This window comes from Dipodomys spectabilis, unplaced genomic scaffold (assembly GCF_019054845.1).
Source record: "Dipodomys spectabilis isolate Male_0828 unplaced genomic scaffold, ASM1905484v1 ptg000017l, whole genome shotgun sequence".
Taxonomy (NCBI): domain Eukaryota; kingdom Metazoa; phylum Chordata; class Mammalia; order Rodentia; family Heteromyidae; genus Dipodomys; species Dipodomys spectabilis.
Window position 1 is genome coordinate 4,690,474 of NW_024870694.1, and position 26,410 is coordinate 4,716,883.

At 43.2% G+C, this 26,410-nt stretch overlaps 1 protein-coding gene across 5 annotated transcripts; it reads right to left on the reverse strand.

Moving 5' to 3' along the window:
- Window positions 1-1,324: 1,324 nt before the first annotated feature.
- Window positions 1,325-26,259, reverse strand: Cd80 (CD80 molecule). Of its 5 annotated transcripts, none has more exons than XM_042668888.1 (6): window positions 26,047-26,259; window positions 24,086-24,249; window positions 13,014-13,334; window positions 8,294-8,575; window positions 2,688-2,797; window positions 1,325-1,766 (listed from the first exon to the last, which is right to left on the reverse strand). In XM_042668888.1, the coding sequence occupies exons 2-5, from the start codon at window positions 24,183-24,185 to the stop codon at window positions 2,715-2,717; spliced, it is 786 nt and encodes a 261-aa protein (XP_042524822.1). In that variant the 5' UTR covers window positions 24,186-24,249; window positions 26,047-26,259; the 3' UTR covers window positions 1,325-1,766; window positions 2,688-2,714. The 5 variants fall into 5 exon arrangements, with proteins under 5 accessions (XP_042524822.1, XP_042524829.1, XP_042524814.1 ...); XM_042668895.1 differs by having other exon boundaries at window positions 2,688-2,794; window positions 24,086-24,426; XM_042668880.1 differs by having other exon boundaries at window positions 24,086-24,426.
- Between the last annotated feature and the right edge of the window lie 151 nt (window positions 26,260-26,410).

The window sequence follows — 26,410 nt, forward strand, 5'->3', positions numbered from 1 at the left end:
TGGTTTATTGGAGATAAGAGTCTCACAGACTTTCCTGCCCAGGCTGGCTTTGAACTGTGATCCTCAGATCTCAGCCTCCTGAGTAGCTAGGATTACAGGTGTGAGCTACCGGTGCCCAGCTTCATGAGCATATTTTTTGTAAGTCAGTTTATAAATTACAGATTAGCAATTTGTCATCTGTTAACATTGTTTTATTCACAATCACACCTTGGTTAAGTCTGTCAATGAGAAATAAACTAGGGAGTTGCTTTTAAAAATAATTGTATTCACATGAAAATATCAGAAAAATATTTTAAAACCACATCCAATGTCATAAGTAATAATTTAATATAATTTATTTGAATTTACTAAACATTCCTTTAGATTTGTCTTATTGTAGCTAATTCTTTTTTTGAGATCTCTTTTCAGTCTATCTAAGGATTATGAATCTTGATACTTCCTGAAAACTTGGTGTTTGTTTCAGTTGTCAACAAATTGCTTTCTTTTCTTCAAGTTATTTCCACAGTGATTTTCTCCCCCCTCAGGGCACCCATATAGAAGTGCACTTGTGTTTTGTGTTGGCCCTATGAGAGCTACCAAAACTAAACTTTCAAAACCCAGCCACATCTGAGAAGCTTGGTCATTTCTTCCCATCCAATTCTAAGTATTTTCAGATAATAACATCTTATTTGGCCCATCTTACATTTGGTCCACTCCTGGTCATTACAAGCACTAGACAACAGTTTCAGAGAACGAATTGAGAGTAACAGCAACAGTGGCTAGCTACTTTTTGCTTTCCAATTCTCCATTGATGGCAGAAGGATCTAAAAATATCAAGTAGAAAAGCCACTTGTAGGGGTCTAAAGAAGCCCAATGGAAGGCAGTTGCTGCATAGCCTATAAACAGTAAACAACAACAACAAACTACTTTATTGTTTTCTAGCTCATACTAGCATAATACCATTTAAAAGGTTTCCAGTCCAATATGAACTATCAGATTATGAATCTGTAAACATCTGTTACTGAAATGTTGATTTGAGGTATGAAAGATGTTCATTTGTCTTACTTATTAAAGGAAATTCATTTTGGACAGTTCTATTTCCTCCTGAGTCTGATATAAAAGTGGGAGAACTACAAAGAAAATGAAAAATGCTAGCCAAATTACACGCTTTCCAATACTCTCAAGTAGGTATGTATACCAACACCCCATAGCCCTGGTTGTGGGGCTTGAACTCAGCCTGGGCGCTGTCCCTCAGCTTTTCAGCTCAAGGCTAGCACTCTACCACTTGGGCCACTTCCAGCTTTTTATGCTTATGTGGTGCTGAGGAATTGCCATGCATGCAAGGCAAGCACTCTACCCCTGAGCCACCTTCCCAGCCCCAACAAGTTGAACTTTTAAATCAACAAAATGATCTTGTTTTCAATAGTGCATAGGAACATAGGATGAATTCTCTGAAGATGACTTGGTGTTAGACAAATTCTGTTTCCTGAAGCACTTGGACTGACCAGTACAGGGCCCAGAGTTTAACTATGAAGGGAAGGGCCCCCAGGGACTCTGGGTTTCTGAACACTCATTCTCTAATGTCCCTTCCAGACATAAAAGAATTGTTTCAAGACCTCCTTGACAAAGTTACTAGACCTATTGTGGTGCCCATTGCATTCCTGTAGACCCTTCTGCAAAGCCACTGAATCGAGAGACTCCTCCTACAAGACATTGTCGAAGGACAAGGTTGGGGCAGGTCTGGTCATATAAAATTTCCTGAAGTCAGTTTCAACTGAAGGTAAGACCTGCAGAAAGAAATGATTAAATATAAGTTGTTAGTTTCATTTTCCCTCGTTTTTAAAATTATTTTTTACTTTATTTTTTCGGTTGTGGGGCTTGTACTCTGGGCAGGTGAGGCTGGGTAGTTTGTAAGAAACACCTTGAGCCCCTCAGGCTCCACTCTCCTCCCCATGGGGAGGGAGAGAGGCTCATAGCTGGGGTTAGTCGTTTCTCTGAGCTTTCGTGTTAGTGTGCTGAAGGTTGGGAAATCAGCAGATGCTCATCTTCTCATTTGCTGTAGCATATATGATTATGACTACAAGGAGTCCAAGCCCCTTCAAAATCAACATAGCCATGGCTCTAGCCTGGCAGTTCCTCGGCATTTAATCACAGAGCTTGAGGGGCAAGATATGCCTAAGGCCTAAGGTCTAAACTCATAGAGTCTCATACCCTAGATACCTCTTCATTTCACTACCCACTCCTCATCTTCCATCCAAAAATGTCTTCTGAATAGTTGGTAAAGTCACTTGTAGCCAGATAGCTTATTGACTTATTACTGCATCTTGTTCTCAAAACAATTTTTTTTCTTCATCCCCAATCTTATCATTCTATCTTTCTTCCAACTACAAACCAAAAATCAGAATATCCCTTAGCATCAGAGAGAATCAGTTAGCAAGAAGCCCTCATTGTCTCCAAGGAAATACAAAGTTAGCATTCAAAACTAGAACATTAAGGGCAGTGACTTCTAGTCTTTGTGACTTTAGTGCTTATGACAGTGCCAGCCACAAAGTGGGGGTTGAAGAAATGTTTGTCCAGTGAAAAAGCAGAAGTGATGGGATGAGAAGACACTTGCTGTGCACATGAGAAGAGAATAAGCTGGCAAGGCAGCGATGCTGCCACATGTAGATGGAGTGTAGGCTTGCAGGAGGATAGGAAGATGCACTTACTCTTGTAGGCCAGGAAAGTGATTATGACTATGTACTGATTATAGCCACAAGCACCACCACGATGATGACCAACCATGAGGGCTGTTTGTCAGGCAACTGTTCGCTGGCTGCTGAGAGAAAAGGGTAATGTCAGCTGTAATGGTGTCCTGTTGCCTGGATTCCTCTTTGTCTCATCAGCAACGCCATGCCCATGATTATGTCTAGTGACTATTCAAATGGCAGATACTCAATACAGAAAAGATAATTTGAACTTTTTAAAAAAATTTAACTTGCAAAGATGATGTACAGCAGGGTTAGTTACATACGTGAGGTAATGACTACATTTCCTGTCGAACATTGTTGCCCGCTCCCTTCCCAGCCAACTCTCCCTCCCCGCCCCCAAGCTGTACAGTTCTTTTCCAGCATGTTGTCTTGTGAGTGTTGCTTTGCACCGGTCACCCTCTGTCCTTTGTCTCACCATTTTGTTATCCCCTTCCCTTCCCCACATCAGATAAGCATATACACAAAGTGCAGGGCACCAAACTAAAAAGCAGTGGCAGCAGGGAATGAACCAAAGGGTGGGGGGAAAAGAATGAAAAAAAGAAATAACTTCACACAGTGCCTTAAAAACTACAACAAAAAACCTCTTGTTCCTATGTCTTGGAGTTCATTTTGATTAACATCATTTTATATGGTCACATGTGCATACAATTTGAACTTTTTCATTTGCTGGATTAAGTTGGCCTAAGAGATAATTTAAAACCCATTTTGTTTTCATAGCACTTTCTCCCCCCCCTTCCCCCTTCTGCATGTGCAGGTACTAGGGCCATGTCTCCACACCACCAGCTTTTTGCTGGGTAATTAGAGGTAAGAATTTCATGATTTTTTTTCTGCCTGAATTGGGTTTACACCACAATCCTCAGGGCTGGGAAGGTGGCTCAGTGGTAGAGTGCTTGCTTGCATGCATGAGTTCCTAGATTTGATTCCTCAGCACCACATAAGCAGAAAAAGCCTGAAGTGGCACTGTGGCTCAAGTGGTAGAGTGCTAGGTTTGAGCTGAAGAACTGAGAGACAGTGCCCAGGCCTACAATTCAGGCCCCACAACTGACAAAAAAAACCCCAAAACACACACACAAAAAAACAAAATCCTCAGAAATCAGCCTCTTAAGTAGTTAGGATTACAGGTGTGCCACCAATCACCAGTGTCCTGCCACAGCTGTTTTTCTAACTGATATAGGTCTTAATGCCATGTTCCATATGTACCTTATTTTTCTTTCTCGATTCACTTCACTTTTTTTTGGGGGGGGGGGGTCCCAGTCGTGGGGCCTGAACTCTGGGCCTGGGCGCTGTCCCTCAGCTCTTCAGCTCAAGACTAGCGCTCTGCCACTTGAGCCATAGTGCCACTTCCGGCTTCTTTTCTTTTTGCTTATGTGGTGCTGGGGAATTGAACCCAGGGCCTCAGGCATGCAAGGCAAGCGCTCTACCACTGAGCCACCTTCCCAGCCTTTATTTTTCTTTCTTTAGTGCTATCATGCCTTTTCCCTTTCTTTTAGCATATTTTACACACACACACACACACACACACACCATGTGTGCATGCACATGCACGCACACACACAACCTGCCTAAATGCATTTTGGGGAAAGATATCGGAAGAGACTGGCAAAGAAGTATGCAGGAAAAAAAAAAAAAAAAGTATGCAGGGATGTGGCTTAGAAGAGACACCCTGGAAAACATGGCTGCTGGACAGGCTCCCTCCAGCTAGCTGTACTTCCAGTCCCTGGAGAAGATAAAGAAGATACAGATGGGGGCGGGGGGAGAGATATTAGCCTGTGGGGGCCATCATTCTGTTCTCTAGATCAAGAGATACAACACCACCTTTATTTTTCAATGCCTTTGAGGAAGAATCAGCAATGGCATCTAGAGAAAGAGAGAGACAGCAAGAACACACATAAGAAGGAATATAGGCTGGGAATGTGGCCTAGTTGTAGGGTGCTTGCCTAGCATGCATGAAGCCCTGGGTTTGATTCCTCAATACTACATAAACAGAAAAAGCCAGAAGTGGTGCTGTTGCTCAAGTGGTAGAGTGCTAGCCTTGAACAAAAGAAGCTCAGGGACAGTGCCCAGACCCTGAGTTCAAGGCCCAGTACTGGGAGGAGGAGAAGGAAGAGGAAGAAGAAGAAATATTAGCAGTCCATTCCCTATGGCTCTCTGGAATGGATTTCAAATACATATTAAACATTACTAACTTTTTTCTGATGACCAAGTGGGAACATTTTGGCCCTTGGCTTATTGGACTGCTCCATACCATTGGGTCCCAGGGATACCTTCTCTGTGGCTCCCACATACCCCATCCTTCTATTTCTGCTGGTTGCAACTCAGCTTCCCTGGAGGCTCTTCTTCCACTTCTTGTCATTTAAATACTGTTGTTCTTATGTGGCTTGATACTCCACACCTGAGCTTCACATGCCATCTGGTTTCTAGATTTGTATACCTTATTTCTGAACTCTGAATTTTGTAACTCCAGATTCTCATTTGATAGTTGGAGGCCAACTTTTCTATCAGGTGAAAACTGAAGGCACTATGTCTTCTTTTTTTTTCCAGAGGACATCTACTTATCCCACTTATTACAATGAGTGGCATGCATAGTTACCCAGCGAAGAGTGTGTGTTTCTTTTGAGCCTCCACATGCTTTCTATGCTCTATGGGAAATATTTTGGTACTAACTACTTTTTCCCAAATCTCTAGCAGCAACTGCCTTAATTAAGAGGTTTCTCATTTCCCACCCAAGAGCCTCCAGACTGGCTTCTACCTCATGTTTTCTAGGCTATTTGTTGGTTACCATCTTCATTCTAAAGTACATATGATCATAGTATAGCTACTATGTCCAGTCTGGGAAAAGTTAAGTTTTTTGTTTTCTAAAATACCAGATCACAGCTGGGAGTTGGTGGCTCACGCCTGTAATCCTAGCTACTCAGGAGGCTGAGATCTGAGGATTGTGGTTCAAGGCCAGCTCAGGCAGGAAAGTCCCCATGAGATTCTTATCTCCAATTAAACACCAGAAAACTGGAAGTGGCACTGTGTCTCAAAGTGGTAGAGTTGTAACCTTGAGCTAAAGAGCTCAGGGACAGTGGCTAGGCCCTGAATTCAAGCCTCATGACTGACAAAACAACAGCAACAAAAAACCCTACCTATAGGGCTGGGAAGGTGGCTCAGTGGTAAAGTGCTTGCCTTGCATGCACGAGGCCCTGGGTTCGATTCCTCAGCACCACATAAGCAGAAAAAGCCAGAAGTGGTGCTGTGGCTTAAGTGGTAGAGCGCTAGCCTTGAGCTGAAGAGTGAGGGACAGCGCCCAGGCCCAGAGTTCAGGCCCCATGACCGACAAAAATAAATAAAATAAAAATATAAAAAACCCTACTTATATTAAAATACAGTTCACAAAATCACATTGGAACTAATTTTTCAAGGTAATTTCCATATAACCCATTGAGGAAAATAGTTAAAGAATCCATTTCAAGCCAAGCACACCTGCACACCTGTAATCCAAGCATTGGAAAGAGTTAGAAGGATCATGGATTTGAGGTGTTGGCCTGAAAGACCCTGTCACAATAAAATAAAAATAAAAATCAAGCCACATGCTGATAGCTACTCAGGAGGCTGAGATCTGAGGATCCTGGTTTAAAACCAGCCCAGGCAGGAAAGTCTGTAAGACTCAATTAACCACCAGTAAACGAAATAGAGCTGTGGCTCAAGTGGTAGAGCACCCAGGCCTTGAGTTCAAGCCCCATGACTGACAAAAATAAATAAGTAAAATAAAAATCAAACAACAACAAAAACAAAAAGAATGTACTTGCAGTATGAAAGATCTATAATAAATCATTCACTAGAGTCAACTAGTAGGTCAGCTAATACATCTCAACTAGTAGCTAGGAGGAAGATATAAGCTACACCGTATCTCACACTACCTGCTGTGTATCACCAATTATCATTCTCAGTGCATCCCTTCTTACTGTGCAGACTCAGAAACTATCTTTGTATTAGAGTTGGGAGCAATCTGTACAGTCACACAAGTTAGATAGCTGAATTCTTTGTGAATTCTATGACAACCTACTAGGGGTTTAAAATGCACTTATTTATATAAACACAACTTGTTCATTTTATACTTCAGGTGATTTCACTAGTTGAGGAATGATAATTCTATAAAGTTTACTATCTGGAAGGTAAAGCATGGGATTAAAAAAACATGACTTCACCAGGCTCTGGTGGCTCATGTCTGTAATCCTAGCTACTCATGAGGCTGAGATCTGACAATCTCAGCCAGAAGTGGAGATATGGGTCAAGTGGCCGAGTGACAGCCTTGAGTGAAAAAACCAAGCAAGGGTGCGATGCCCCTAAGTTCAAGCCCCAGTACTGGCGCACACACACACACACACACACACACACACACACACACACACACACACACACACACACACACACACACACACACACACACACACACACACACACACACACACACACACACACACACACACACACACACACACACACACACAGACTTCTTTCAGGCATTTCCTCAGTACTGGCACACACACACACACACACACACACACACACACACACTTCTTTCAGGCATTTCCTCAGTACTGGCACACACACACACACACACACACACACACACACACACACACACAGAGACTTCTTTCAGGCATTTCCTCAGCTGATCATTCAACTTCTTTATTAAAGTTGGGTCAAACCCAGGGCCTTGTTCATGGTAAAGTGTTCTGCCACCAATAGTTCTTATAAAGCATGCTCACTAAAGACAAGTAATTGACTCATGGGGTCATTGCCATGTAGTTCCCTAAAAGAAACTGCGATAATTTCAAGGGAAATTATAGAGAAGGCCAAATTTAGTGCTTTCAATTAAGACAAATTCTTATAATAATAATTTGCCAAGATGACTATTTGATGGATGAGTTATTAGGTGAGTCAGTTTTAGAATATTTACTGAATCAGTTTTAGAATATTTACTGAAAGGAGCTGGGCGCCGGTGGCTCACCCCTGTAATCCTAGCTACTCAGGAGGCTGAGATTTGAGGATCACGCTTCAAAGCCAGCCCAGGCAGGAAAGTTCGTGAGACTTTTATCTCTAATAAACCACCAGAAAACTGGAAATGGTGCTGTGGCTCAAGTGATAAAGCACTTTCCTTGAGTTGAAGAGCTGAGGGACAGCGCCCAGGCCCAGAGTTAAAGCCCCATGACTGACCAAAAAAAAAAAAAAAATTTTTTTTTTTTTTTTTACTGAAAGAAAATCAAATTAGTAGCACACACCTATTTTCTCAGCATTTGAGAGGCTGAGGAAGGAGAATTGAGAACATGAGTCCAGCCTGGACTACCTAGTGAGATCCTGCCAAACAAATAAGCCAACAAACAAGCCCCCAAGCAAACCAAAAGCAAAAGAAAGCAAAGCCAATAGTAATATCATCATCACATCTTGTAAAGTGGCCCTAAGAAGTTCTACCACATTGTGTTACAAAAGTCAGCAGATGCCATTCTAAAACCTGTCTGGCCAAGTTATTTTTGTCTTAGATTCTACCCAGTAGGCACTCCCAGGACAATGCTGCTTACATGCATGCCAGGTGAAATTCTGTGACACGCGGAAGTCTCCATACTGGATGGAACACAGGAAGATGTGGTCAATGGTAATGTTGAAATCCAGTTGGCTGGTAATGGTGAACATCTTAGTTTCATGATCTTGAGAAATGGTTGTGTTGTGAGTTTTTACGTCTTCTCCATTTTCCAACCAGGAGAGGCGAGGCTTGGGGGAACCTCCAGAGGTTGAGCATGTTATCCTCTTTATGTCAGGAGATGGATCTCCAGATTCAGTTATACTAGGAGTGGGAAAGTCAGCTAAAGAAAGAACAACAGTGTATTTTTACATGTGGATACATATTTGCAGGCATGAGGCTATATTTTTAAAATAAAGTAGCTAGCTTTAATAAGAATGATAAAATGAGATCTAATTTGAAATTCCCCATAACTTACTGCTATGAATAATTCAAAGACTTTGATTTGCATTAACTCTACCACTTTCATGTTTTACTATTTTTATTCTATTATTATTATTTTGGTGGCACTTAGGACGCTGCACTTGCTATATCTTTGTGTGTGTGTGTGTGTGTGTGTGTGTGTGTGTGTGTGTGTGTGTGTGTGTGTGTGTGTGTGTGTGTGTGTGTTGGCTTGTTGAACTCAGGGCCTTGAGCTCTTGCTTGACTTTTTTGCTCAAGGCTGGTGATCAACACTTGAACCACACTTTTTCACTGGTTGATTAGAGATAAGACTTCTGGATTTATCGCTTATGCGGGCTCAGCTGTAATCCTCAGTAGATGGGATTACAGGCTCTGAGGCTCTGAGTTGGCAAAAGGAAGACACTTAGAGAAAGAGATAGATTCAACTGACTAAATACTGACATTTGTAAGAAGAGAAGAGGCAGTGTTTATTGGGTTCTTCTTTGTTAGACTTGGAAATTATCTTATTTTGTCTTAACAACAGCCCTAGAAGTTTGGGTAAAAATATATCAAACCAGGCCTGGTGACCACTGCCTGTAGTTCCAGCTATTCAGGAGGCTAAGGCAGAGGGATTGCTTGAAGCCATACATTCAGAACCAGCTGAGCAATATAGGCCCTGACTGCTAAAAATAAAATGAAAAGGTTGAGTAGCACTCATTTCCTATGATTTAGTCTAATATTCCATTTTATAAGCCATCAAATTGAGATTTAGAAAAGTTATAACTGGTAAGTGGAAGAACTGAGGTTTGCATTCAAATTTCCTGACACCACAAAAATGTACCTGTGGTCCTTTCCTTCCTCTCCTTGATTTCTTGCTGATATTTGAATCACACAAGTGGTCCTGTTCTCTTTGATAGGTTTGTGTAGTAGACTGTAAGGTAAGCATAGCTGTAAAATTATCCTCCAACTAGAGAAGCAGAACACTGGCAAGACCTTTACCTTCATCCCCTCTTGGGGAGGTATATGTCCACACACCTCTCCTGCCTCCAGTTTGCCCTAAATTCACACTTAGTATTCTGCTTTGTAAAATGCAATATCTCACTCACACTAATTTGCATCCACGCTGTACAATATGGAGTCTTTAATCTCAATCTCTACACTTCACTGATTCCTTGGCTATTCTGAAATGTCTTCACAGGACAGATGGCATTTCTCAAAAGCACCTGAGGCACTTTTCATTTCTTTACTCTCAATGAGATACTAAAGTACACTAAAACAGGGTAGGGAAATGACTGTAGAGAATAAAAGAGAAATTCCCTGTTTCCTTACTTAAGTTTGCTCCTAAATGAAACAACAGGTTCTCAGCCATTTTTAGTTGGCATTATTATTTCTTGCCTATTTATCCCATAAGATCAAATCAGTACACCGGCAGCCAATAGCAAGAATATTATCCTTGCTTGATTGGTGCTCTCCTGCTTGAGCTTATGCTGCCTGACTGGATTTTGCAAGTTAGAGATGGAGTCTCAAAGGCTTTTCTGCCCAGGCTGACTTCAAACCAAGATCCTCCAGGTCTCAGTCTTCTGAGTAACCAGGATTCTGGTGTAAGTCACCAGGACCTAGGGAGTCTCCTGGTTTTTCTTATAAAACATCGATGTCATGTGTTCTAACTTGGTGTAATAAATCCAAATAACGTGTCCCGGATTATGATTCCTGCTCATTTCTGTGCTCTGTTTTTTCCCCTTGAGAAATTGTTATATCAGCAGAGAGCCCCTGACACCAAGGATTGTACTAAAAGTCATCTTTTCAAGGACTGACTGGGTGTAGAAAGGCCTCAGCTTTGTCTCTGATCCCTTCCAACAGATGACCAGTTTTGGTTAGTCACTCCTAGGGCTTGTAGGCAACACTGAGTCATCAGTGTAGCTCATGTTCAAGTTTGCATCACCTTTTAGTGGGGAGAAATGATAGCTTATGACTAAAGACAGAGGAAGAGGAACATATGTTTCAGAAAGGTAAAAACCTGTGAATCTGTTAAGTAGTATAGCTACTCCTCCAATGTGTTAGTTTATGGTAGTTTACATATCGCTATCCTGATAGAATGTTTGTCATTTGTCTTAGACAAATGTAGAGTTACAACTTGCTCTCATTTGCCTGAGATTTTTTTTGGGGGGAGGAGAGGGGGAGAGGCCGGTCATGGGGCTTGAACTGGACCTGGGCACTGTCCCTCAGCTCTTCAGCTCAAGGCTAGCGTTCTACCAGTTGAGCCACAGCGCCACTTCTAGTTTTCTGAGTGGTTTATTGGAGTTTCATGGACTTTCCTGCCCGGGCTGGCTTTGAAGCGTGATCCTCAGATCTCAGCCTCCTGGGTAGCTAGGATTACAGATGTCAACCACCCATGCCAGGCTATTTTCTCAGATTAGCACTAAAAATCTTGTGTCCTGAGGAAAGCCCTCCACCCTGGTGAAGCAGCACAGTGGGACACTCTAGCTAAGAGCTGGTTGAATTCCTTACTTCTCTAACTGTGGTTCTCACCCAAGCACTGGCATCTCCTGGAGCCTGGAAGAATTGCAGAATCTCAGATCTAAACCCTAGATTTATTGAATTGGAATTTGCCATTAGGTGGCACATGAACATTCAAGAAGGCTTCAATGGACTCAGAAAGTTCTGAATGGTTCTGGATAAAGTAAGTGAGTTTGCCCTTTTGGTCTTCTCTTCATCAATCTTTGAAATCCCCTTGGAAATCCCATCCTCTCCTATTTATCTGTCCTTGGTTGCCTTACTGTAATCTGCCAGTAGATTTCCTCTTCTCCCTCTTGGATTTCCTCCTTTATCCTTTCCATCCTGAATCTATGTTTCCTGGGATATTCTATTAGAGAACAACAAACATAATGAAGTTCACTAATACAGTATTTTGTTTGTGGTGGCACCTCCCTTGGACTGCACAGCTTTATTTTTAACAGGAATCTTGGGATAGGGGAAAGATATTGAAACTATTAAGGGTGGCTGTACTGATAGGAATTCCAGGAACCAGTGATGGTTGAAATTTTGAAAGAGCTGGCTTCTCAGTACTCCTCAAATCACACCATGGTATAATCGTTTGTTCCAACTACGAACATAAAATACACAGAGAATGGTTGAAGATAGTCTAGTGTAGCCCCTAAGTCTTAGTTATGATCTGGCAACCACAGGACAAGTTGTAGGTAGTGACTGAGGCTGGAAGGATGGTGAGAAATTTACAAGGGATCTTCTGAAATGCTCTATTTTCAAGATTAAACCTTTATACTTTATACTAAGTATAAAGCTTAGTTTTCATGCAAAGAAAAAAGAAAGAATTTGAATTTCAAGAGTAAGGAAATAAGCAAGGCACTGCTTATTTGCACCTGTAATCCTATTTAGGAGGCTGAGATCTGAGGTTCCAATTATCCACCAAAGAGCCAGAAGTAGATGTGTGGCTTAAATGGTAATGTGCTAGCCTTAAGAACAAAGCTAAAGGACAAAGCCCAGGCTGAGTACTAGCCCCAGGACCAGTACACACAGAAAGAAAGAAATTTAAAAAAAGGAAATGACCTAGGGATGTAGTTTCTCATCAAGGACTATGGCTCCTTCTAGACTCTCCGGGACTCTCCCTTGTGATTATGGGAGACTGCTTCTGATCCAACAGGAGATCTGACATGAATACACAGGAGTTTGGACTTGACAGTCTTCTTTCCTGGGGTGGGTATGATTTACACATCTAATTTCTACCATATGACTGTCAGTGAGAGCCTTAAATATAGAATATGTAGATTTGCTTTGAAGATCATACATGTTATCTTACTAAAATAGCCATAGGAATAGTCTTTTTGTTTTTTTGTTTTTGCTTTTGAAGATAAGCAAAGACTAGCTATGCAGGGATAAGTGGAAAAGGAGAGAGAAGCACTCCTGATTTGGGGGAAAGAGGAGCAAGAGTCTACTAGACTTTTGAATACTACTTGGTCAATATTTGTGCCTGAATCGATTTTTCTCTTCCCTGCAAGAGTTCACAGGCATAACTTGCTGGCTCAAACACAGCTCCTAGTAAAATTCCATCAACTCAATCATGTCCTGTGGGAGTCAGAAGGTATGTCAGGTCATGACAGAGCCCCAGATAGTTGTCACCAACTTGAGGTGGTGACAAAGTAACATACATTTATCGAATGTATGAAGAAACGTATGTTCATAGACATTTCTGTCTTGAGAAATCAATTAGGATCTTTTGGAAAACTGAACATGAACCCACTAAGATAAAAGTGCCATCGAACTCAATAGATCCACATCTTTAAGGACATTAAAAGTCTATTAGTGAATCTGAAAATGTCACCAACCTCGGACATAGAGGGCTACCAAGCGTAGGTGCTCTAGTTTGTACGTTTGGTCAGTCTTCTTCTGCACGACGCAGGTGTAGGTGCCCTCATCTGACAAGTGCAGGTTCAGGATCACGAGGGACAGGTTATTAGTGCTGTCAAAGAAGGTCCGGTTCTTGTACTCCGGCCACACTTTCAGAACCCCAGATGTGATACTCAGCACCACTTGATTGTCTTTTTGCCAGTAGATCCGACTTGTGGACAGTTCAACAAGGGGAATTTGATAACCACAGGACAGGGCTACCATTTCTTTCACTGCTTTGAACACCGTAACATCTATGCCTAAAGGAGAGGCAAACAGGACAGATTTTATTTTATGTTATTATATTATTATTATTATACATTAGTACTGTTTTTGAAGTCTGGGTTTCTCAGTTGGGCCTGGCACTCCATCATTTGAACTACACCTCCACTTCCAGATTTTTGTTGGTTAGAGTTAACAGCCTCTTGGATTTGTTAGCCCAAACTGTCTTTGAAACTTAATCCTCAGATCTCAGCTTCCTGAGTAGCTAAGATTACAGGCCTGAGTCACCAGCGCCCTGCTAGGAAGGGAGATATATGATGGTGGATATTTGCCTAGCGAGGTCCTACAGACCAGTCCCAGGCACCTCCTTCATCATCATATTGAAGGGCTTATTTTAGAAGACATAACTGGACGGGGAAGAAATGAAAAGGAAGCCTATTCCCATAGACTTACTTTCTAGTCCCAGTTCAGCTACTTGCTCCCAGACCTGTTTCCTTAAAATGAGGTAGCCTTCAGGATCACTAGATGATTCATTTTGGTGGTAGAAACAGGGACACAGGGGGCTGGGAAGGTGGCTCAGTGGTAGAGCGCTTGCCTTGCATGCCTGAGGCCCTGGGTTCGATTCCTCAGCACCACATAAGCAAAAAGAAAAATCCGGAAGTGGCACTGTGGCTCAAGTGGTAGAGTGCTAGCCTTGAGCTGAAGAGCTGAGGGACAGTGCTCAGGCCCAGAGTTCAGGCCCCACAACCGGACCCCCCCCTCCAAAAGAAAAAAGAAACAGGGACACAGGTTTCCTCTTTTCTCTTTCCTTTTGCCTGCCCAACTCCTGTGCTGTGCTGCTGCTGCTTTTTTTTTTTTTAAATCTCACTCTGGAGTTCGATCAGTGATATAAGACTCTGTTCTTGCTATGGCCCAGTCTCTATGACAGAAAGCAGCTTACCCATCTGGGGTCCCAAATGATGGAGTCTACTACTTACCTGCCAGAACTGCGAGTTCCTATCTCAAAAGAATCCAGCATTTCTAATTTTGCTAAGTGATGACATCAGCCAGACGGAAACCATAACCAAAAGTGAAGCCTTTTCATTTCAATGACGATTCCTGAGGAGTTTTTGCCTGGCCCTCTGAGGAGAGGCGTGGGTGTTGCTGAAGGTCAGGAAACGTCATGGCTGGGCTGCTCTGAATTCCTGTTTGGGGGAGGCTTTGTCTCCCCAGTCTGGGGGCTGAGGAAGAACCAGACTGAAAAGAGGAACCAAACAAGCTCTGGGCAACTTGGAAATTCCCACAGGAACCCAGCTCCTAGAGGGACTGCGCTACTTTGTGTAGAATAATAAGGATGCTACTTCAGCAGTGTCAGGGGCTCTGGGGGGAAGTCGGTTTCCTGAAACCTCTGTGTGAATTCCTAATGCCTCAGTCTGTTTCTGAGCTTGTTACCCAGGCCATTTTACAAATGGCCTTGCAACACTATCAAGCAGGGGTGAGGATTCGGAGACAAAGCCCTTCAACCAACATTCGAAGAGTCAGAATCTTCCTCCTGTGTCCATGTGACCTCCGGCTCCCTTCTCCGACTTCCCCACTCTACTGTAGCATAGGGCAGGGGGTGGTAGTATACTTGTGCATATCTGCCATCTAAGTAGCAAGGGGCCATCGGTGCAAGGGCCGTGTCTGTTTTATTCATTGTCACCTGTCAAGTCTCTAGAACAGGGCTAGGCCTAGTAAGTGCTCAGTAAATACTTGCTGGAAGTGTTTGGCTAAGGAATTTGGGACATGGGCTTTAGCTCCATCCACACTACAGATTAGAACAAGTTGGTTCACCTCTTTCAGCATCTGCCTTCCTGAATGTAATTATGTAATTATTGCAATGGTCATAGGCCTCTAGGAGCAAAGTGTTTTGTTAACTACAAGACATTCTACAGAGTTTTAGAGGTGTACCACAGCCTGGTGTGGTCCCATACTCAGGATGGGGTGAGGATGACTGTCTGGTCTGAGTTGAGTATCAACAGCTGGGGTGGGGCATCCATCAGTGCACTGTTACCCATGAACAGTCAAGAGCAAGAAGCAAGCCAGGTGCAGGTGACTTGTGTCTATAATCTTAGTTACTCAGGAGGCTGAGATCTGAGGATCATGGTTCAAAGACAGCTGGAGCAGAAAAGTCTGTGAAACTCTTATCTCCCATAAAGTACAGAAAAAAAAAAGCCAGAGGTAGAGCTGTGGCTTGAGTAGTAGAGTGCTAACTGTGTGTGGAAGACACTCAGGGACAGCACCCAGGCCCTGAGTACAAGCCCTACTATCAGAAAAAAAAGGAGAGGCAGAAAGGGAGCAACTAGGCAGATAGTGGGAGACAGCACCCAGTGGCGATAAAGCCCCTTTCTCTACCTGAAGAACTTGAGTGGCAGAGATAGTAGCCCGATGGAAGCCAAGCACCTCACAAGTTTGGAGCACATCTGTGCAGGGGACAGGTGTCTTCTCTTGCAGTGAAGTGGACAGTCACCCTATCAGATGCCAGAACAGCTGAGACTCACCCATGAGTACTACAACAATGATCAACGTCTGGCTCCCTCTTCTTGCTGTCTTGCTGTAAGAAGTCTGTGTTCTCTACCTCCTCCTCCTTGCCCGCGAAGCGAGTGGACAGGACTTCACTTGGCATGGGTGGCCCTCCCAGATAAGAGTTCTAGTGGGGGGCTCCTGTCAACCTGCTAGTAACCACGAGGCCATCCTCAGTTTCCTTGGCAACTTACCCCCACTTTCAAATAAATGTTGCTTCTGCTCCCAGCTTTCCTGTCTTGTAATACTTTATTTGGTAGAGAAAAGGGGTCCAAGACCCCTGGATAGTATTAGACAGGGACAGAGGCTGAGAAAGAAGGCAGAGCTGGTTAGCTGTCCTGGGGAATGTGGCTACCATGTCCCTCTATATGGCATGTTGGGGATACTCAGAAGCGTTAGCCCTCAGCCCCTGCTTTTCCTGACCCCTTTGCCTTGTTGCCTGATCACCCCAACTCCAGATTACTAACACCCCCCCCCCCCTCCTCCCAGGCTAAATCAGCACTATTGGCCAACAAATGTAACAATCACTAGTGCTGGCAAGTGAACTCAGTCTACGGCAGACTGTTATCATTATTAAAACAAATGAAGTTCGGATCCATGCCCAGCACAGATGAACCCAGAGGACATAATGCTGAGTGAGAGAAGCCAAACACCAAACAGCACATGCTGTAGGGCTCCATTTGTAAGAAATGTCCACCATAGGCGGTTTTATAGCAATGGAAAGTAGAAGAGTGCTTACTAGGACATGAAGGGAGGGGGAAATGGGAGCTTGGATGCTAATGCAAACAGGATTCATTGTAGGGGTGATGAAAAATTCCAGAATTAGATAGTGCTGACCGTTTCATAATATAGTGAATTACTCAAAAAAAACCAACAACTGGAATCTTACATTTTGTAATGGTGAGTTTGGGGCTGGGGACATGGCTTAAATGGTAAAGCACCTATCTAATCTGAGTTCAACCTGAGTTTCACCCAAGAACTGCAAAAATAAATTTGTAAATAAATTCATTAAATCATTTTAAAAAATTAATAAAATGGTGACTTGTAACATGACAAAAATTTAGGGAAAGTCATAAGATATAATAAAATGGTAAAATAATGAATAGCTTAAAAAATAGCCAGGCATTGGTGGCTCACACCTATAATCTTAGCTTATCAGAAGGCTAAGATAGAAAGATTTCAGGTTCAAATTTAGCCTAGGTAGGAAAATCTGTAAGAGTCTTATCTCCAGTTAACCACCAGAAAAGAAAGACAAAGTCTGAAGTGGAGCTGTGGATCAAGAGGTAGAGCGCTAGCCTTGGGCAAAAAGGCCAAGAGACAGCATGCAAGCTTTGAGTTCATGCCCCAGTATCGGCACTAAATTAATCAAATAAGTAAATAAATAACCTGGGTACAGCATTACAAAATCCATCAAGTGGTGTGGCATACACCAATTAATTGTTTGTTAAATGTATTTTACAGGACTATGAAAAAAAGAACATTAAATTTAGAAAGAAGAAAAAGAAACAGCATACATACCACCTATTATCCTACCATGGAGAGATTTTACTGTTGATGTTTATGCATTCATCCCCATTTTTTGTGGTTGTGACATTTGGGGACCCTGTTCTAAGCTTTCCAACAAGTAAATCACTCCAAAAGGGCTGGTGTTGGCCATCGGCTGGGTGCCCAGCAGCACATGACTCCAACTTTGTCTCCCATTTAGACCAGCTCACATACTCTGTAAAAATCAAATCCCTACATTTTTTAAAACTCTGTCTCACTAAATAGTATTTGCGTTTTCTTTTTTAAATGGGCAGAGTCTTGAACAGCTGTGGTCAGGGTAACCATGGTGACAAGAGGGATCCCTTGGCCAGCAGCATTCTGAGAGTACCATGGATGTGGAGGGAGTTCCCTCCGTGGTAGATCTTTGGGATAGACCTTCTTCCTGGATCTCAGTGTTTCTCCAAATGTGTCAGAATTCCTCTCTCATGGGAAGCTTTCCCACTACTTTTAAGAGTTGAACCTTCCCTAAGTACTCTAGTTTTGAGGGAAGCACAGCTTTTGTGGACCTCTCTGATGATGGTGGTGGTATTCTATTGTCTGCCTGAGAGCCACTCATTTCTGCAGCACACAGCCACATGTTTGTGCCACCCAGGACAATGCAAAAAACCCAAGAGACCAGACTGGGGCCCACCTGTTCAGGAGATGATCACATGCCCTAGAGGTACATTGCTAGGAAGATAGAAAGGGGGGCACTCCTGCCATGTGGAGGCTTCCTAACCCAGGACAGGAAAGGAGGGACCAGTATGGCTTGTCTCCTGCCCCTAGCCAGAGCCCTCTACAGTCTCTCTCCACTCTAGTCACTCTGTCTTGTCATAAAAAGAGATGACTTGCATCCATGCTCATCCAGCCTGGCAAATCCTCACATACACATATCAATCCATCCATTTCCCCCTAGCTCCCTTCCTATCATCAAAGCTGTTGCTGATACTACAATAACCTTCTGGTAACTTTTGCACCATCACTGTAACTCTCTGTAAGTCATTGTTTATGCCTCAGGAACTCTAGTCCCCCTCCCTGCACCCCCTCCCCACTGTTTTTTTGTGCCCATATAAGGGCTTGAACTCAGGACCTGAGAGCTGTGCCTTAGCTCCTTAACACAAAGCTGGAGGTCTTCCACTTGAGCACAGCTTCATTTCTGACTTTTTTGCTGGTTGATTGGAATTAAGAGTCTCCAATCCAATGGACTTTTCTTTTTTCCTTTTTTCTTTTTGTCAGTCGTGGGGCTTGAACTCTGGGCCTGGGCACTGTCCCTGTACTCTTCAGCTCAAGGCAAGCTCTCTACTGCTTGAGCCACAGTACCACTTCCGGTTTTCTAGTGGTTTATTGAAGATAAGAGTCTCACAGACTTTCCTGCCCAGGCTGGCTTTGAACCGTGATCCTCAGATCTCAGCCTCATTAGCAGCTAGAATTACAAGTATGAGCCACTAGTGCTTGGCTTGCTTGCTTGCTTGCTTTAATTATTTATTTATTTTAACATTATTCACAGACCTACTACTCAAACATCACCAAGGTACCCCATTCCAGACCCACCTATGCAGAAACAACATTCAAAATCAAATTTTACAAAAGGGACTTGCTGGATGCTAGAGGCTCGTGCACAATCCTAGCTATTTGGGAGGCTGTGATCATTGAAATCATGGTTCAAAGCCAGCTAGGACAGAAGGAAGTTTGCACGACCCACTTCAAAGGAAGAGTTAGATGCTGGTATGCACCTATTATCCCACCTACCAGGAGGCCTAATATAGGTACATCAGCCCCAGACACCTGCCCAGGTAGGAATCAAGACCCTATCTGAAAAATAATGTGCAAAATTCAGGGCTGGAAGCATGAGGGCCTCTGTACTGCTGGAGGTTGGGTGGGGGTCAGGGGACTTTGTTTCTCAGGGCAGTTTTAGGTTAACTCTGATGACATTTCTGTCACCCAATGTCCATGGTTTACTTAGAGTGCACTCTTGGTGGTGAATGCTCTATAGATTTGAAAAATGTGCAACATATCCATCATTGCAGTATTATACAAATGAGTTTCACTTCTCTAAAAAAAAAATCCCCCATGGTAGAAACTGCGTTCAACAATCCCCAGGTGATGAGTATGCATGCCTCAAGTGTGCACAGCCCTGAGGGACACTGTGCTGTCTCTGCCTAAAACTCTTGCATGGATTCCTGCCGTTCTGCTAATAACATTTAGGTTTCTTTTTTTTTTTTCTTTTGTTTTTTTTTGTCAATAGTAGGGCTTGAACTCTGGACCTGGGTGCTGTCCCTCAGCTCTTCAGCTCAAGGTTAGTGCTCTACCACTTGAGCAACAGTGCTACTTCTGGCCTTTTCTGTTTATGTGGTGCTGAGGAATCGAACCCAGGGCCTCATGCATGTGAGCAAGCACTCTACCACTGAGCTACCTTCCCAGCCCTAACATTTAGATTTCTGATCGTGGCCCACAAGCCCTTTAGCTTTCTGCTCAAGGCTAGTGCTCTACCACTTAAGCCACCACTCCACTTTCAGTTTTTTGGTGGTTAACTGGAGATAAGAGTTTCAAAGGAGGGCTGGGAAGGTGGCTCAGTGGTAGAGCATGCTTGCCTTGCATGCATGAGGCCCTGGGTTCGATTCCTCAGCACCACATAAGCAGAAAAAAATAAAAGCCGGAAGTGGCGCTGTGGCTCAAGTGGTAGCTTAAGAGCTGAGGGACAGCGCCCAGGCCCAGAGTTCAGGCCCCACGACTGGACCCAAAAGAAAAAAAAAAAAAGAGTTTCAAAGGACTTTCCTGCCTACCTGGCTTTGAAGCTAGGATTGTTATGCATGAGCCACTAGTGCTAGGCAAAAGCCATCTCCATTTTCCTTGCAATTTGTCCCCAAGACTAAGAAATGTGTCTTCTAAATAGGAGCTGCTTAGTGTTGGATGAATGATTTTTTTCCTTCTCCTTGGTACCTCTGTCCGGCTGCTGTCCTGCTTGCAGTCCTCTCTCTCTTTCTATTCCCATTCACCTGCCTCACTACTGCCCCCATTCCCCCCTCAGCTCAGCCTCCATCCCCTCCAGCCCATCCTGGCCCTTCTCTTCCCAGATCTTGGGCTTTTGCAGTTGAGACCCAGCACTTTACTGTATCTTTTTATGTGAGTTATGGTTACTTTCTCCAAGTAATATATGCCAACCACTCTACAAGCAGAAATTCCAGGCTCTACTTTCCTGTTCAGATCCAAAGGGCTCATGGATTGGTTTGTGCCATGCACAGTAAAATCTGGGTATAACTGTAGAACAAGGTGTTTGTTTTCTGTTTGTTCAAAGACCATTTCCTTCAGTTTACCTCTGTTTTTAATTTTCCTGGTGTAGTTACAAAGTCAGTTTAATTCTTTTGCACTCTCTCTCTCTCTCTTCCTCACCACTCCTTATTTCTGAGTTTTAAGCTCATGATTCAGTTCCTCCAGAAGACTTTAGTTTGAGTGTACATCCATAGCTTCCCAGAAGAAAATTCAACTTTGTGACAGTTGGAAATGTACTATTATTGTCCAATATACACAAAATCTGTTGTGTGGATCTGGGTACCAGTGGCTCACATCAACAATCCTAGCTACTCAGAAGGCAGAGATCTGAGGATTGTGGTTTGGAACCAGCTTGGGCAAACTCTGATCTCTAATAGAAAAGCTGGAAGTGGAGGTGTGGTTCAAGTGGTAGAACACCAGCTGTGACGAGAAAAATCTGAGCAGGAACAAGAGGCTGAGTTTAAGCTCCGATATCACACACATACAAAGATCTGATATGTCCACTGCAAAATTAAAAGCATGGCTGGTTCTCTTGGTTGCAACGGGGTAAGGTAGCAAGTTTTTTTTTTTTTTAAATTTTTTGGTTTTTGGTTTTTTTGTTTTTTGTTTTTGTCAGTTGTGGGGCTTGAACTCTGGGCCTGGGTGCTGTTCCCTCAACTCTTCAGCTCAAGGTGAGTGCTCTACCACTTGAGCCACAGTGTCACTTCCGGTTTTCTGGTGGTTAATTGGAGATAAGAATCTCATGGACTTTTCCTGCCCAGGCTGGCTTTGAACCGAGAGTAGCTAGGATTATAGGCGTGAGCCACCAGTGCCCAGCCAGCAGGTTTTATAACTTAGATCACAGAACTTACAATTACCATCATGGTAGCATAGAGTCCCTGGTTCCTCTTCCCACCCCTGTCCCTGTTTCCCTGTCTCTCACATTTAGATATTATGGGCCATACTTAAGTGAGCAGTTTTATATCTAGACCTTTGATAGGTCTTGGCAGATGGACAAACCACATTGGCACTCAAGTTTTCTCTTTATTTCTGAGAAGTACTCTTTTCAGGGTACATAGGAAATACCTAGTTAGTTATTAAAAATAGTGGAAATTAACTGGACATAGTAGTGCCTGCCTGTAATCTCAGCACTCCAGAGACTGAGGCAGGAAGATCATGAGTTCAAGGCCAGACTGAGCTACGAAGTAAGACCCTGTCTCATAAAAGAAATAAAATAAAAAAGGATAACTTTACATATAATAGGGATGAATCTGAAATCACTTATTATCATATACCAATGTTGACAAAGGATGTCAGCAGCCATAACATATGAAAAAGAGAGGTTTAACATTAACCAGATTTGACCAACATTGGTGCTCATGACTGTAATCCTAGCTACTCAGGAAGCTGAAATCTGAGCATTGTGTTTTCAAGAAAACTCAGATAGAAAAGTCCATGAGACACATCTCTAATTAACCAGCAAAAAGCCAGATATAGAGCTGTGACTCAAGTGGTAGAAGGCCAATATCATGTGAAAAAGAGCTCGATGCCCTGAATTCAGGCCCCAGTACAGCACAAAAAAATTAAATTAAGAAAAGATTATATTCCTCAACTACCTGCTCCATGCCCCTTCAAATTTAAAAAAAAAAAATCATTGTAGCATTTTAAAGGCAAAACATGGCAGCATTATACCATAGAAATGTAGTTTAGAAACCAGATCCTAGCCGGGTGCCGGTGGCTCACCCCTGTAATCCTAGCTACTCAGGCTGGCGATTCAAAGCCAGCCTGGGTAGAAAAGTCCGTGAGACTCTTATCTCCAATAAACTACCAGAAGTGACACTGTGGCTCAAGTGGTAGAGGGACAGTGCCCAAATCCAGAGTTCAAGCCCAAAGACTGACAAAAAAAAACAAACCAAAACAAAAAAAAACAACCCAGAAAGCAACCAAAACAACAACAAAAACAACAAAAAACCAGATCCTAAGGCCAATGCCCTTGGCCCATCCTAACATGAAAATGAACATATAGTGTTCTTGGAAGAGGCCAGGGCTTTAAACCGTCCTTTATAGTTTTCAAATAATGTTGCCCCACTGCTTCCTCTAAAGTCTGGGTTCTTTCTTTCTTTTTTTGGTTTTTCTTTTTTTTTTAATAGGATTTTTATTGTATGAATACTGTACAGAGGGGTTACAGTTGCATGAGCAAGGTAATGAGTACGTTTCTTATCAAGTACTGTTGCCTCCTCCTTTGTTTTTCCCCTACCCATCCCTTCCCTCCTAGCTCCACAACTACACTCCCCCTCCCCCACCCTGTAAAGTCTGAATTCTTGGGTTAACCTGGTCACTAACTTTCTGTGCTACCACAGGCATATCCTTGAACTTCTTTTTTCTCTTTCTCTTTCCTTATCGTCTTTTGTTGTTGTTGTTGTTGTTATTGGTCGTGGGGCTTGAACTCAAGGCTTGGGCGCTGCCCCTGAGCTCTTTTTGCTCTATGACTTTGAGCCACAGTGCCACTTCTGGCTTTTTGGTGGTTAACTGAAAATAAAAGTCTCACAGACTTTCCTGCCCGGGCTGGCTTTGAACCATGATCCTCAGATCTCAGCTTCCTGAGTAGCGATGATTATAGGCATGAGCCACTGACTCCCAGCTTCTTTCCTTCTTTTCGATTTCCTTTCCTTTCCTTTCCTTTTTTCTTTCCCTTTCTCTCTCTCTCTTTCTTTCTTCTTTCCTCTCTTTCTCTTCCCTCTTCTCTCCTTTCCTCCCTCCTTCCCTCCCTCTTTCCTTCCCTTCCTTCCTCTCTCCCTCCTTCCCTCTCTCCCTCCCTCCCTTCCTTCTTTCCTTCCTTCCTTCCTTCCTCCCTCCCTCCCTTCCTCCCTCCCTCCCTTCCTCCCTTCCTTCCTTCCCTCCTTCCTTCCTGCCTGTGTCCATCTCTCTCTTTAAATTTTAAGATTTATTTTAGAATAACAGGTTAGTATAAAAGGAGAAATGAAGGAGAGAAACGTAGCCTGCTCTCCACCCAGGAAATTGGAGTTAGTGATTCAGAATGGTGGTTCCTATCTGTAGCTTTTATACTCTTTGAGCTAGATGAGTACACTTAGACCACAGCTTTCTTAGTCCTGAACTGATCTGGGAGAATCCTTGAGAGACCCTTTCAGATCACAAGGTAGCCAGGCGGGATCCTAGGGAAGTGGCATAAAGATTGCTGGCCTTTCTTTTCACCTCAGAGATCTTTTTTTTTTTTTCCCCCGGTCATGGGGCTTGAACTCTGGCCCTGGGCACTGTTGAGCCCCTTGGCTCAAGGCTAGCACTCTACCATTTGAGTCACAGGGCCACTTCTGGGTTTTCTTTTTATGTGGTGCTGAGGAATCGAACCCAGGGCCTTGTACATGTGAGGCAAACACTCTACTACTGAGCCATCTTCCCAGCCCAAACCTCAGAGATCTTAAGTAAGGACTCAGTGAAGTTCCTGAAAGTTGCTTACCTGACGACATGTGGAAAAGACAAGCCAGCACCAAAAATGTAGAAAGCCAGAGGTAGGGACACTTGGATTTTGGTGTTTCCTGGCTCACTGGGTGAGTCATGGCTTCAGAGGCTTAGGATGAAGAACAGAAGCTGGTAATGTATATCCCAGGATCTGAGCACCTCCTAGGCTCACAAAAGCAGGTGGAAGAAAACTTAGTGATGCACTTCCAACAGGGGAAGAAGACAATTCACTAGTTTCAGATCAAGGATTCTTCAGGTGATGGTTACAAATCTCTCACACTGCTGAGAGATTGGATAGTGTTCCTGGGTCTCTGAAAATGGTGGATTTATTGTCACAACCTGAAAAAGAAATCAGTAAACGTTTTCCAAGGAAGGGAGGTCCACACAGTGTGGATGAAAACATCTGAATTCTTAACTTGAGTGAACTTTGAAACCAAGGTGTGGTTATGACGGAAAAGCAAAAGTAGACAGAAACTGCGTGACCTTGCCTAGGCCTGTTCCAAGAACCAACCACAGTTTGTTGACTCACTGGTTAACTTTATTAGAAGCACTGAGAATTCATGGCCGTCACTCTGTACTTCCAGCAAGAAGACCACTCCAGTCTCGGAGTGTGAGACCACATTGCACAACCCATAAGACTCTGTCTCAAAAGCAAAGCCCAACCCAACTTAACAAACAACCCACAGAGAACTCTAGGGGGTCTTCAAAATTAGTTAGTCAACGTTTGAAAGTTCAAATCCTCTTTTGGGCATCTCCAGAAACAGAGACACCATCATAGTGTATTTGTTTAAGGCAGTATGTAACTTAGGAAACAACTTTGTCTTCATATTCAAATAGGGAAACAAATGTCTAATTCTTAAAACACCTCTACTGAAAGCAAAGCCCTCAAGGGACATAATAGGTTCTAAAGGGACCAATCAACAGAGAATCTACCGGCAAAGAAGGAAGAAAGAAAAAAAAAGCACATTATAGTTGTGTAGTTTGATGTGAAGACACTGAGGTTTTTCTCCCTCAAGAAATATATAAAAATTGAGGGGCTGAGAAGGTGGCTCAGTGGTAGAGTGCTTGCTTTGCATGCATGAGGCCCTGGGTTCGATTCCTCAGCACAATATTAAGCAGAAAAAGCTGGAAGTGGTCCTATGACTCAAGTGGTAGAGCACTAGCCTTGAGATAAAGAGCTGAGGGACAGTGCCCAGGCCCAGACTTCAGGTACCACAACCGACCAAAAAAAAAAAAAGAAAGAAAGAAATATATAAAAATTGAGAAATGGAAATGAATGTTATCCTCCACAGCGACCCATTAGGCTTCTCCCAGTGACACAGTCCAAAGCTGACCAGAGATACGTATGGGTTTCCTATTTAGAAGCAATCTCAGAACCAGTTTGCCCAACATACCAGATTGTTTCACTGACCAATAGGGTATTTTAACCAAGGTTGGGTGGGAGGCAGTTTATCATCAGAATTTTTACTGATTTGAAAAATTCAGATTCAGCCCATAAAACATATTTGCTGCTAGTTAGGAAATCCCAAAGTAATGGAACACCATTGTGATGGTGATTCTCTATCGGTGTTGGGGAGCCTGGGTAACTTCAGGGAATGAAAGACTTCAGAAGGTTCCTCTGAGGGCAAATTGGGAAATGTGTCCAGCCAGGCAGGGCCAGTGTCTCACACCTAGAATTCTAGCTACCCAGGAGACTCAGATCTGAGGATCACAGTTTGAAGTTAGCCTGGGCTGACTACCAAACTACCAAAAGCCTGAAATAGGACTGTGGCTCAAGTGGTAGATCGCTAGCCTTGAGAAAAACCAAACCAAACCAAACCACAAACTAAGGGACAGTGTTCAGGTCCTGAGTTCAAGCCTCAGTATCGGCACTAAAACAAAAAAAGAAAACCCAATCAGATCGATGATAACTAGCTCTCCCAAGCTATCCTGTAGTAAGATAATAATTAATGTACTTACTTGCTGAAGAAAATGTCTCCTTTTTCTTTTATGATTAAAAGCCAAAGGACGTGGCTTGCTTCTGGGATCCCTTTGCTGCCTGCAGGGTAATGGTAGGACTCTCAGTATTTCTATGAGTAAAATATCAGAGAGGTGGCATTCCCCCACCAACTTCCAACTTTCCAACTTCCCTTTGCTTGACAGAGGAGTTGAGTTCACTCAGAAATACTTAGACCCGTGTGAGGCTGGGGGAGTGCACTTGTGGGAAATGGTTGAGGAAGCTCCTTCTGCTTTGCCCTTCTCTCGGCAACCTCCTGATAGGGTGTAGCTGGGGTAAGTCACAGAGCAGCATTTCCTCACCACAAGGCACCAACTAAAGCACACC